The sequence below is a fragment of the Gymnoscopelus braueri genome, assembly GCF_963280865.1.
Source record: "Gymnoscopelus braueri genome assembly, chromosome: 21".
Taxonomy (NCBI): Eukaryota; Metazoa; Chordata; class Actinopteri; order Myctophiformes; family Myctophidae; genus Gymnoscopelus; species Gymnoscopelus braueri.
Genome location: NC_137623.1, coordinates 20,259,697 through 20,273,630, shown reverse-complemented (window position 1 = coordinate 20,273,630; position 13,934 = coordinate 20,259,697). Strand labels below are relative to the sequence as shown.

Genomic DNA, 13,934 nt, shown 5'->3' with positions numbered 1-13,934 from the left:
AACCAGTAACATTGACTCAATTACTATGTTCCACAGTATTTTAGTGTTTTAGAATGGTATAACAATTAATTGTATCTATTTCATTATGGAATTTACTTGAATATTAAAACGTAATCTATTTTCGCTTGATAACTGGTAATTTCAGGATTTTTTTTAATGCCCGCGGAATATTAACGATAAGTTTTTCTTTCAATCTGTTCCGTTTTCTACACATAGTTTTTTTTCAATCAATATTGTGCTTCTAATTTAAAATAAACTGAACTAAACTAAAAAGGAAAAAAACTTGAACTAAATTAGTATACTTTGTTTCTGCTTATGTCAGCACCCATTGAAGATGATGACGAGACTGATGGCCTGAATGAAGCCCGTGGAAAGAGGCCCATATTTGAGTGTTTCTGGAATGGACGACTGATTCCCTACACCACAGTATCAGAGTAAAGATTTATATACTATATATTTGAAAGTGTTCATATATTTATTATTTTTTTGCATTTTATTTCAAATACTTTTCCAGAATAATTTATTGCGGAAGAAGATGGCAAATGGACCCTTTATTTTTACACCATAAAAAAATTGTCATCTATGACTTAATTGGTCTTCAACGTTTTTCAGGTCAAGGACCCCTTAGCTGAGACAGAGATGAAGCAGGGATCCCCACTACATTTTGTATAACATTGTGTTTGCAGATAAAACTTTTTCATAGATTTCATATACTTGTTTGACACCACTGTGATGTGTAAATAAATGTTTTTATTTATTTTACTATTCTTTTCGATTATGTTTGGATTCATGTAGATTTTTTCAGACATTTAGCCATTTAAACACACATTCCCTGCCAGAGGGTTTTTTTTATTTTACTTCCCCCAGTGCCAGTGTTTAATTTTTTTTTACACAGGAGCCGAGATACAGGATTTTAAAGTAATAAGTTAACCAAGGAGTGAATGGAGCTAGAAATCTTTGGATCGTGATATCTCTGGTTCTGTGTGGATAAATTGAAAAACGGTTATACTCGTGGATGGCAGTAAACGAGTGTATTTTTCATCAACGGTTATACTCGTGATTGGCAGGTAAAGTGTTAATACTTACTAGTAAACTTGACCTTTGGCTCTGTACTTGGTCTGCTTTTTTTCCCTTCTACACCAAACCTCTTCGCCAAAAATAGCCGATCTGCGAGGCGTTGAGAGCTTGTAGATCAGCTATTTTCGGCTAATGTTCCCCTCAGAATAGGGATGCTATAGGGTTCAAGTGGTTAATGTAAAAAGAAGTATCCTATCACAAAGATTTGGCGACTACCCTGTAGTAACTCTAAGGACCCCCCTGACTTAAATCCTTTTATTGCTGTGCATTTGTTATAGGTTTGACTGGTGCGCCAAGCCCAGTAAAGGACTGTCTCTGCCTGCAGAATGTTACAGTCGGTTCTCAGGGGCACTTTTCACTGACGATGCATTCCAGGTCAGCACAAACAAGCTGACCTTCACTGACCTGGAGGTGCAGCTGAGGAGCAAGGGCACCATATTCACCCGTATTGTCAATGGACAGGCAAGTTTGTTTTCTAAAACGGATAGGGGCTGTCACTATTAAAACATTTAACTTGGCGATTAATTGCCATACAAATAATTGTGATTGTGGCATGCCTTCTAGGCTTTGTAATCAAAAGTTGCACGGGTCAAATAGCTAAAATATACAAAGAACAACAACTGATATATTAATTAATATTTTTTTTTAAATATAGCCAATGTACAACTGACTTGCAACGTGTCAAGTGATGCTTGTATATCTGCTATTTCTGCTACTTTTGGAAAATGTTTGACAACGTTTTTCAACATGGAAACAATTATGACGACTATGCAAAATAATTGTGACGTGGTGATTATGTAATAATTGTGACAGGCCTAAAAACGGATAGTTGAGAGAAATGAATGCAAAGCAGGAGGCCCACAACACTCCAGATTAAATAAGTCTTACGGTGCACAGCTCAACAATGTCATGAAAGTGAGGAAATAGCCAGCACACAATAAATGTACTTTTCACATGGTTTTATTTACCTCTCACGGACAGAAACAACGGACGAGTTTCAGCCAAACAGGTCGTCCTCGTCGTTGTGAGGTATGAATAGTATATGATGCAATAGAGTAACGAAGTCCTGACGTCACTCGTTCATCCCCTGGGTCACGGAAGTATATTCTCTATGAAAAATAACATGGGTCATCTTAGAATCGTCTCATACAAGAATTGTGGTCCAAAAATAAACAAACTGTCCCGGCGACATTGTCAGGGAGGTGGCTCTGCATTGTTTACGAATTCGGCGGCGGTCTCGCCGTCAGTTGATGCTTCATATCCATATGAGTGAAATCGCCGTGCTCATTTGTTTATTTCTGGAACACAGTTCTTATATGCTGCGATATTAAACGTGTCTATGGGAATTCAGGGGTAATAGGGGGGGGGACGTGACCCAGGTAGGATGCATAAATTATGTCAGACTTCGGTGCTCTATAAAGACCAAATGAATACAGGTGCCAACTGTCATCAACTTGAAAGCCAACAATGAAGACTCAATATTATTCATAGGGTACCAGGAAAGGACAGATGCTATGTGAAATACTAATGCAATTACATATGCAATTCATAAGACCACACAGAGCCAACTCTATATACATAATACAGGCCACTACAGGGCCTGAAAGGTTAGTCAACCTAACAAACAAGTGACTCGACAGTACATATGACAGATACAAAAATGACAAAAATACAAAATTACCCTGAAAATATATACAAAATTACACTGAAAATATACAAAATTACACTGAAAATATATACAAAATTACACTGAAAATATAGTAGAGAGGCCATTGGAGACGCTACAACGCTGTTAACCCACGCCCCTATGGACGTGTTTGAAATGTTTCAGTTCTCTGGACATCTTAGAAAATTCAAAATTGATTGTGCCAATTTATAAACGCCAATGTGGCTGACTGAATATCTGACACTTTACAAAAAGCTGCTCAATAGAAGCTCCTCATTGAGACCCATTGTGTGTTCTGTCTGTAGTGTGTGTATCCAGTAGGCCTCCCTCTGGAGTAATGCTTTGTCCCAAGTGCAGGGTCATGACCCGCAGCATTGAAATGTCTGGCCACGGATAGAAGTTGGTTCCCGACAGTCCCAATCCTTGATTCTGTCCGGAAGATGACGTGTGATTAGTTGACGCAACTTAAAGCATATATCTTTCTAATCTTAATCTTGAATAACATCCACAGGAACAACGTGTTAAAATCCAGAAGGAGTTCACCCAGTGGCTTGCTAGCTGCCATGAGAGGTTGGACAAGCAAGTGAAGTTTGAAAACATGAAGGATGTCATATCAAGACCAGACGTGGCCTCCAAGAAGAAGCAGTACCCCTGGACTACTTTCACCTCCATCGAATGGGATGGCAAACGATATAAAGAAGGCCAATTAGTGAGAATTTTCCCGTCATTTAATGACTACACGCTCTTTCAGAAGTTAATTTGTGGCGCTATCAATATAATCTTTACACTTCCCGTATATAGGTCAAGTCCCAGAAAACGCAACCCATCCTCATCGGCACTGTAGTGCATTTTTTGCTCTATGGTAGCTATGAAAGCGAGGTCTATGCCACGGCAGGATACGTCCAACTAGCTCTGGTGAGGAACCAAATAATCTTTGTAATCACTGTTATCAAATAATTGTAAAAAATAAAATAATAATAATTGCTTTCCACTTGTATGGATGTACATTAATGTCCTACACTTCTTAACTTTCTCTTGGTTTTCTCAGCAACCAAAAGCACTTCACGATGAACCGTGCCGGACCATAGCTATTAGTAAGATGGACAGGACTGCCACCCAAGCTTCCATCAAGAAAATCATTGATGGTGAACTAGCCAAGTGAGTACAAAGAGGATTGAGTGCCAATTCACCTGTTGGTTTGATTCTAATAACGGTATGGCCTACTTGTCCAATCGTTAGCTGTACGTATGTATGCAGTTTGTGAACGACACCTCCCAAATCACATCGCAGCATTCATTGCAGATCCATAATAAATCATCCATGAATCGATTTTTTTTCCCCCACCTCTAATGTGTACTACTGAAACTACTGGTTTGCCTTGAGAATGCAGACGCACCAACATCCGGTGCTTTACGTAGTGTAAACGGAAGACGTGCAACATCACCTTGATGTTACAAGTGGGAGTTAACTATCTTCACCATGATGTTACACATGGTGTTAGCTATCTTAACCATGCTGTTACACGTGGGATTTGGCTATCGTAGCCATGATGTTAAACGTGGGAGTTTGCTATCTTAACCATTATGTTACACGTGGGAGTAGGCTATCTTCACCATGATGTTACACGTGGGAGTAGGCTATTTTAACCTTGATGTTACACGTGGGAGTAGGCTATCTTCATCATTATGTTACATGTGGGAGTTGACTATCTTCACCATGATGTTACACGTGGGAGTTAGATGCTAAAGTTCAAGGATAATAGATTCTGTATGAAAATTTGTAATGACATAACTTTGACAACATACAGACAGAAAGGGATGAAAGCAAGGTATGATTTTGTTTAGTATGTTTAAGATTCAGACTAAGGCCTCACTCTCCCCTGTGATTTTGTGAGTGTTAACCACAGCGGCCCCTGCTGGTTGTTAGGCAACATGTCCCTTATACTTTTTTTAGCAATAACATGGCACAGCAACATGCATGTTACAAATGTGGACACATTCTCACACACACACACACACACACACAATATGAATATATCGCTCAGATAAAAATATATACCTATTCTTAAACAAATAAGTCCATATTTCATATTTTTCCTCACACTGGAAGTGCCCGCTCACTAATGTGAACTAACATCAGATTTTTTGTTTGAACATCTTGTGTAAACAGTCTACCTTTGTTTATGGTTCCTACGTGACTTTTGCCATGAGTACTGATTGCATTTTGTGACATGCATTCCTAAGGTACAGAGTTAAGAACTGAGAACTCTGCATGAGGAGACACCCATTACTAATGTGTTAGTTAGGACCTAAAGCCAGGAGGGCTATCCATGACAAGGGTCATGACCTGTTGTTGTGACCAACCATGTCGTCAGAATTGTATTCCTCATTTAGTTATTCAGATACAGCTATTTCACTAAGCATGTGAAGTTTGAGCATCAAATACATGCTAAGAGGGGGTTTTATCAGACATATTCCCCACTTCCATTGGGATTTATGGGGTGAAGTGAACAAGTGTGTCAACAAGAGTATTGGTTTGGAACAAAGTATTTGGTTACACACACTTATTACACAGCCCTGTACCTGAATTCTCCTTATTATTAACATGCTCTAAACCAGTGGTTCTCAACCTGTGGGTCGGGATTCCCAGGGGGGTTTCCACATGATTTTTTTTGGGGGGGTGGGGGGTCCCCAGATGACAATGAAGTGACAATTTAAGGACTTTTAAGAACTTTTTAATAACAAATAAAAAAGAAAGGAATAGAAAAAGACCATTACTGCATCAAAAGTTATCAACAAACTGTACTGTAAAAACTGGTCAAACATTGGCCAAATTGTCAAATAATGCAAGAAAGAGGCAAATATTTTGAAAATAGCCGATCTGCAAGCTCACAACTCCTCGCAACAGCTTGTAGAGCAGCTATTTTCACTATTTATCTGTGGAACCGAGTCAAAACCAAATTGAATGTCTCAACTCCTACATTCCAAGTGCTTATCAGGGTGGGGGGTCCTCAGTTCAAATATGATTATTTTGGGGGGTCTCGGCCTGAAAAGGTTGAGAACCACTTCTTTAAACAGCCATTGCCACATTCAAGACTGCTGCCTCAGTATTAAAGTAAAGTCGTGCCACATGGTATTTCTCTCAGCCATATATATCTCTTCTGTCTCGAATGGTGATGAGTATTTAGTGTGGGAGGAGTTTGTGATGTGTGTTTCATTGTTTCCAGGCTGCCAGAGAAGCTGCATGTGACATGGCCCGAAAAAAACGACTGGCCAGAAAATGCTGTATTTCCCGCAGGGACTCAACTAGGTACATTGTACAACGTAGCACAAGTAGGGATGGGACGATAATCGGGATTATCGTTTATCGCGATAAAAAAAACATGCAATAATCGTATCGTGGAGATTTTAATTGATCCTGTACTGTGTCATATACTATGAATTATTTTTTGTTGAGCTGCAAACCCTCTGTACTTGATGAAATGGACATGTAAAAAGCGCATTTGGTACGCTCTTATTTCACTCTACACAAATCGATTTGCCAAAAATAGCAGGTCTACAAGCTCACAACGTGTTGCAACACGTTGTGAACTTGTACTGTAGATCGGCTATTTTTGGCAAACGTTCCCCCAGAATTGGGATGCTGGGGGTTCAAGTGGTTAACAAAAGTTGCTTTTTTAGGTTTCAAGCATATTTTTATTATCGCGATGATATCGTTAATCGCAATAATGTTTGCCACAATAATCGTGACATGTCATTTTCATATCGTCCCATCCCTCCCTACCCACAATCGTTGATGTCAGGCAGAAATCTCCATATTCAAACTTTTTGTGTTTTGCAGATCCGCATACTCGAAATGCGGCGGAAACCGACGCGTTTTGAGCTTGTTGATTTGCAGCTTTTGATCATTTTGAATTTGAATCCTGAGAAGTAAAAGTATTGGACATAGGTATACATGTTGATGGTGTTCCTATTAATGACACTTGTGTTTTTTTTGTTTGTTCCAATGTTTTTTCAGGGCCGCTCCGCGTAGATATTACGAACAAGAAAGGGGAGGTGATATCCAGATTTCCAACACACAACAACCACCATGCAATAAAGAAACTGGAGATTGAGCTCAAAATAGTATGGCATGATGGTACGATAATCTATGTTATTGCATGGCCCCAGTACTCTACTGTCTTGAAGTTGTTGAGTGTTGAATGGAGGTTTGAATCTGGTGAACTTGTAGATCTGCTATTTTTTAATAGCCAACCCTAAAATCGAAAATGACACGGATGCTTTCCCGGTTTTAATGGGTTAATAATAATTGCTCTTATCACTAAAAAACACATACATACTTTTGAGATGTAGTTAAAATGAGTGACGTTTTTCTAGACATTAGATTTTATGTATTTTATTAATTTTCCATGATTTTTCTTATCCTTCATATGCAGGTCCTGATGGTGATCAGGAGATAACTTTGCTGCAAGCGAAGCATGCAACAACGTGGTCGTACTGGTTTAAAGCCATGGGTACTATTCTACTCTATCGTCCTTTTACTTTTTGACTTTAATGTCCCGTTTACGATATGGTCTTCAAAACATTACACCATGTCACCATTTTTGTGCAGAGAATCTGGACAAGCTCGGAAAGCATACTCTCTTCCTCAAAACTGTGCTCAGTGACAGCAACTCCGCTACCTTTGGTGGAAAACGACTTCCCAGCTACTCACTTCCGTTCACTATCAAAGGTAACGACAACATGAATAACTGCTGAACAGACCCAATGTTGTTCTTTATGTCACTGGTTCTTAAACGTTTTCGTGTCAAGGACCCCCAAAATTATATGTATTTGGCCGCCATCTGAAAATGTTTTGTGCCAGGGACCCTGGCACAAAAATGCAAGATTATTAAAACTTGTCCAAACATATTTGAGATTTTTCCCAAAAAATTTAAAAGCTTGTAGATCTGCTATTTTTGAATATCCAACGTATATATATGGATGAAGTGGTTAAAAACATTGTGATGCTGTATTAATACATTTAGCTGGGGACCCCCTGGAATGGTGGCCAATATACACTGCTCAAAAAAATAAAGGGAACACACTTTGATCCCTTAATTCTTTTGAGCAGTTTTTGTTAGCAGTATGTACACAGTTCATGAAAACTCAAAAGAATTAAGGGATCAAAGTGTTCCCTTTTTTAATTTTTTTGAGCAGTGTAGTTGATTCTTACCTTTTTCCGCACATATCCAGAAGTCTCCAATGTCTCGCCAGCTCTTTGAAAAGGCATTTTCAGGATGGAGAACTCAGACAGGATACAGATTAAACAAGTGAAATTAGAAGTGATGACACAAAGAAATGAGCAGACAAAATTTGAGCACTATTAAAATTTAGCTGATGTGTACTCTCCTGATTGGCTGAAATTGTGTCATCTACCTGAAAATGTGTTTTCTGTTTATTAAAGAGCTGGAGAGACAGGGAGACCCCTGTGACTGAACACTATAGCAATGATTACTATCAGAATATAGAGCTTTTTGTTATAACTAAAAAATATCACTTACCCTACCCTTTAAATTAGGGGCAGATTACAGGATAAACTGGTTTATTGAGAGCCCGATTTGTCCCTCTCCACAAATTGAGATGTTCCCAACTTGAGGCTGGTCTGAACCGATAATGTGACCAATATGTTTTATCTTGAAGCGTGCGTTTTTTAAACTGACATAATCTTAACCCTCTTGTGTCAGAAGTTCAGACTACATATTGGCTGGGAGTGTGAGAGTTCAGTCAGTACAGTACAAGGAGTAAATGATAAACCTAGAAATGTTCTCTTTTGAGATAATTCAACTGTATTGTATTATGACTTTGTCATCCTGTAAAACTAAACCGAGCTAACAGTTTATAGGGTTATATTATAGATTATGTCTGTCCCAAATGAGCTAATCACGATACATTCCCTAACCACACGTTTTTGCCACCTTTTCTTCTGTTCTTCCCATAAGAGGCAAGTGCTGACAGTTTTGTGATGAGTGCAGTGACCGCCCCTCTCCACGTAGGGGTGCCTTTTGACCTCCCCCTGGAGATCATTGATAAGTTTGGCAACCCAACACTGCCCCCTCCTGGTCTCAAACCTCTGCTGGAATGCAGGTGGGTTTTACACTTTTCCTTGCTTTTGGCGGAGGTAACGGCTTGTTCAGCAGATAACGGGGGCGCAGCCATGGGTGGGCCCACATAGAAGGCATTTTTTTATAATTAATGTTTTGATAAAAAACACGGTAAAATCCGGCAAAAATGAGAATTAAATAACATAACCCTAACCTAACCCTAACACAGAAATAAAGTAACAAAAAAAACGCCCCAAAACGCCCAAAATCGCGGCGCACAGGTCGGGCACGCATGCATGCACGCATGCATGTATGCATGCGTGCCCACCCGCTCCTGCCTAGGCCCAGCCTATACTAGCGTTCTGGCCAAGCCACTGGCAGATAATCCTACACTAGCTAAAATCTTAACTTTGGGGATACCGAGACATTCCCAGGCAAGCGTGAAGAGGCGCTCTCTCCCCAACCCCCCCTCTCCCCCCCCCTCTCTCTCTCTCCCTCCCTGAGCTCTGGTCTGACACCCAACCTCACCTCTGCCACGGCCGCCTCCCCCTCCCTCTAACTCTCTCCCTCCATCCCTCTCTCCCTATCCCTATGTCCCTCTCTCCTCTTGTCTCTTTTTCTTGCTGATCAAGCTTTGGTCTCACAACAGAAACGGTTGTCCATATTTGGAATCCGGGCACACAGACAAACGAGCACAGCCACAGTCAAATTGAACTTTTTATAGAAGACGTATTCCATTCAGTAGAGGCTCGCTTTTATTCAGAGCACTTTATAAGTACTATACAGTAGATAACATGGATATTGGTGGTCCTGGTGGAACATACACCCATTATAGTGCCATACTCTACCCATGGGACTAATGGAGTACCAAAGCCCTGACGTCACTCCCACTACCCCTGGGTCACGGAGTAAGTTTTGTTTTGGAAATCCCATAGAAAAATCGTAAATCGCGTCATATAAGAACTGTGTTCCAAAATAAACAAATCAGCCTAGTGATTTTTCAGGTATGTGACTCGTTTATGATATTGAGTTTTAAAATATTGATTTGATAACATCAATATTATTTTTTTTAAATCACTGTCAGTTGAGTTCATATCCATATGAGTAAAATCGCCAGGGTGATTTGTTTATTTTTGCAACACAGTTCTTATATGACACTATCTAAGATATGCCTATGGGATTCCCAATACATAAAATAACTGCGTGACCCAGGCGGATAGTGGCCACTAGTGGCAGTGATGTCAGACTTCGGTGCTCTTTACCTGGAGCAGAGGGCTTCGACAGCGTATGCAAGCAGTTGTTAAAGAGTATTTGTCAGATGTTCATTTGCCAGATGTGATGTGTGTGCACCCACAGCAAAAAAAAAATGTGTCTACTTTGTTTCAGTGGCGACGTGGATATCAGATACCAGGGAACGAATACCAGTGAGACCACTTTCACCATCATGGGCGTCAAAGCAAAGGGCAAAGTGCACTACCATTGTGAGGTCAGAGAGTAAAACTAGAGTAAACACTAGGGGCCCTATCTTGCACACCGCCTTACCTTTGTATGCCTAAACTTTTTTGGAAGAACCACTGTTTCAAAGGATAGCTTCCTTTTTCTTCAAACTGTCATAACTTTAATGCCCCAATTGTCTTCACAAATCTATTAAAAAGCCATTGCCCTATTATTTTGCAGGCACAACTTGACCTGAAAGTGACCTTGCCTGGCCTCACTGTGGACTCTCAGACAGTCAAGATCAGTCTGCTTCCTGGTGAGATTGCATCCGCATTCATTTGTAACAATAAATCTGCTCCCAAGCACTCGTATAACACCACAATGACAGATGTAGTGACAGCACCGTTACAATTTACAGCAGGGGGTCATCAAGGTTTTTCAGGCCAATCGCCCCCTAGCTGAGAGAGAGATGAAGCTGGGACCCCCACTACATATTGTATAACATTGTGTTGCATGTTAAACTTTTTCATAGATTTCATTGATGGCGTTTGACTGCTCTATCATCAGTGTTCATGTTTTTTTGTTTGTTTGCTTACACATTATCTTTTCTATTAATATGTTGGATTCATGTTAATGTGTATTTTCGGACATTTAACCACTTAAACCCTCAATACTAAGTAAACTTGACCATTGGCTCTGTACTTGGGCTGCTCTTTCTTCCCCTCTACACCAAACCTCTTCGCCGAAAATAGCAGATCTGCTATTTTCGGCTAACGTTCCCCTCAATGTTGTACTTTTTATTCCACTACAATTATTTAAAAACTTTACTTAAGTAGAAGTAGATGTTATTACAATAGATACGTTAACCAGTTAAGCCCTATTTTATACTTTGGTTATTCAAAATAGCAGATCTACAAGCATACTGTAGCTCACAACGCAGTAGATAACATGGATATTGGTGGTCCTGGTGGAACATACACCCATTATAGTGCCATACTCTACCCATGGGACTAATAGAGTACCAAAGTCCTGACGTCCCAATGCATTGTGCACTGCTATTTTTTAAAGATTTTTTGCAAATTTGGACAAAATTGTAAAATAAAAATGGTAAATGGTGTACGTCAAAAATGTGTACGTCAAAAATGCAGGGGAAAACTCAAGTTACAGCCGTTTCCCCACATACGCTAACCAGGAAGCAGATGGCGCTGTAGATCTTGTGATCACGTGATCTCCTAGATCTCTCTGTGACTGAGCTTGAAATGGTGGCTCATAGGTTGCGGAACAGCGCCATCTAGTGGTAAACATTAACACGGTTTGTACGTCTACACGTCTTTGGCACTCTGGGCACTGTCAATGGCACTGAATGAGTGAAAGAATATTTTACAAACAAAAAATATCCGTGACTGAAAGACATCACCGGGTAAGTAAATGATAGAAGTAAAGTAATTTATTGGGTGACCTTCCTTTAAGTATATTTTGATGCCAATACTTTTGTACTTTTGCAGAATACTCAACAAGCGGGTTGCTAAATTGGGGTTTTGCTACTTTTTGAGTGGGTGTGCTTCTTCCACTGCTGCTTGTGAAATAATAAATGGGCCACTGAATATGAACTATTCAGTCATAATAAACACTGACTACTGAATGCTCATGGTAATCTGGGGGTCAGTGTTGAGAAGAAACATCCTTTTGTGCTTGTCGAGGGGTGAAATAAGGGGCCTTTAGAGAGGTTGTAGTCATGGCGACAAAGCGCCAGATGTCGTCCAGCTGTGGTTGTGGCGATAGGTCAGGGTCAAACATAACATAAAATGGGGTTAATGTCTCTCACTGTCATCTTTTTGTCCTATATCGTCTGTCGGGTGGAAACCTCATCTGTCCAAAACTGTTACTTTTCAGGATTCAAAAGTAGCAGATCTACAAGCTCATAATGTGTCGCATCGCGCCACGTTTGGAGCTTGTGGATCTGCTACTTTTGATGCTTTTGTGTGATGCTGTAGTATGATCAAGTAGGGCGTTCATTTACGAAAAAAAAACTTTCATTTACATTTGGGCAAAAATAGCAGATCTACAACACGTTGCGTTTTGATTAGCCATTTCCACTGAAGATATTTGGTGTAAAGGGGGAAAAAAGGAGGGGACAGGTATATAGACCCTTGGGGGGGACCCAGGTCAACAAAGTATATAAGTGTTTAATGTCCCCAACAAACCCAGTCAGTCTGTATCACTAGTTCCTAAGCTGTCTCTGTTTATGTGTTGCAGGTAATCCACATTCTATCTACGTGAAAGGAGAGGACGAACTAATCGCAGTGGAGAATGGAAGCCCTCTCATCTTTGATGTTGAGATCCACGACGTAGCTGGAAACATCACAGCTCACCCCAAGCTGCTTGTTCGTTGCGAGGCATGTACAGTTTGTAATGTTATCACTGAATGTTGCCCTCCTTGTAGTTTCTGTGGTTGTCATGGAGGATCAAAATCAATCATGAATGCATTCCTCAATTCTAAGCGAAATTATTTTGGTGGCCCTCAAACCTTTTTAATTTCAAGGACGCCCCCTTAACTCTTGACAAGTGTCCGATTTGTACACTCTCAGAGTTCAGATCTGTAAGGGTCCAATTGGAAACCCCTCAAGGGTCCTAGAGGATCCCTGGACCGAACGATGAGAACCACTGGTTTTACTTTAATTAGCTACCATTGCGATCGTGCTGACGAAGCACTTAAAGCTGCCGTCATCCTTGGATTTGCTGCGCGAGCGATCTCTGTGGGCATCTTACATCCAGCATGTTAACTAATGAAAAACATAATATCTAGCTCAGCAGACAACATCCCACTCAAAAAGTAATAAAGAAGGAGAGGGGTTGTCGGTTCTCAGTATTTAACCCGTTAAGACCGGGAAAGCGTATACGTTGTTATATCTTTTTAAAACCGGGAAGGCATCCGTGTCATTTTAGATGTTGATACATATGTATATAGCAACAGGATTTTATTTTCTTCCCAAAATATGTATTTGGCTGCGGACCCCCATCTAAAAATATTTTGTGTCAGGGACCCCCAGAAAAGTTAGATTTTTTTTAACCCATTATAACCATCTGAGTCATTTTAGATTCTTGCATTGGCTATTCAAAAATAGCAGATGTACAAGCTCACAGCGCGTCACTTCATGCCGGGCTGCGAGCTTATACATCTGCTATTTTTTTACATTTTCAGAAGGATCTTGAAAGTGTGGTAACTACTTATTTAGAAGGCCTTTGTAGAATCGACCACAGGTCTTAACACATTGACTGCCAGAATTATTTCATATTTTTTTAGCCAGTGCCAGAGTTTTTCATTGGAAAAAAAAAAGTACTCAGGAGCCGAAATACAGCATTTTTAAGTTTTAAGTTAACAAGGAAGTGGATAGGAGTCTAGATCTTCAACTAATCATATCTCCTTGGTCTTTGGGTGAAATTGGAAAAAAAAACATTTTTCACTTCACGTAGATCTACGCGATTGGCACGTGGCGGCTTTTAAGCGGTTCGCGTAGATCTACGTGATTGGCAGTCAATGTGTTAATGTGTTAAACACTGGGTCAAACACTTTCATGAATGTTCAAAAACAGCAGATATACAAGCTCACAGCGCGTCACTTCGTGCTGGGCTGCGAGCTTGTATATCTGCAGTTTTTGAGATTGTTGTGAG

At 40.1% G+C, this 13,934-nt stretch overlaps 1 protein-coding gene across 3 annotated transcripts in view; it reads left to right on the top strand.

Annotated features, from left to right (window-relative positions):
- The window catches only part of smchd1 (structural maintenance of chromosomes flexible hinge domain containing 1), a 60,715-nt gene that overhangs the window by 22,755 nt on the left and 24,026 nt on the right, over positions 1-13,934 (top strand). For 2 of the 3 annotated variants that reach the window (XM_080418500.1, XM_080418499.1), the window contains 14 exons: positions 323-434; positions 1,356-1,539; positions 2,059-2,106; positions 3,255-3,452; positions 3,545-3,658; positions 3,792-3,901; positions 5,970-6,052; positions 6,761-6,880; positions 7,179-7,256; positions 7,355-7,474; positions 8,724-8,868; positions 10,212-10,311; positions 10,503-10,578; positions 12,519-12,658. In XM_080418500.1, the coding sequence (XP_080274626.1) occupies positions 323-434; positions 1,356-1,539; positions 2,059-2,106; positions 3,255-3,452; positions 3,545-3,658; positions 3,792-3,901; positions 5,970-6,052; positions 6,761-6,880; positions 7,179-7,256; positions 7,355-7,474; positions 8,724-8,868; positions 10,212-10,311; positions 10,503-10,578; positions 12,519-12,658 (1,628 nt within the window). The remainder of the gene's footprint in view (positions 1-322; positions 435-1,355; positions 1,540-2,058; positions 2,107-3,254; positions 3,453-3,544; positions 3,659-3,791; positions 3,902-5,969; positions 6,053-6,760; positions 6,881-7,178; positions 7,257-7,354; positions 7,475-8,723; positions 8,869-10,211; positions 10,312-10,502; positions 10,579-12,518; positions 12,659-13,934) is intronic. The other variant, XM_080418501.1, reaches the window with a different exon arrangement.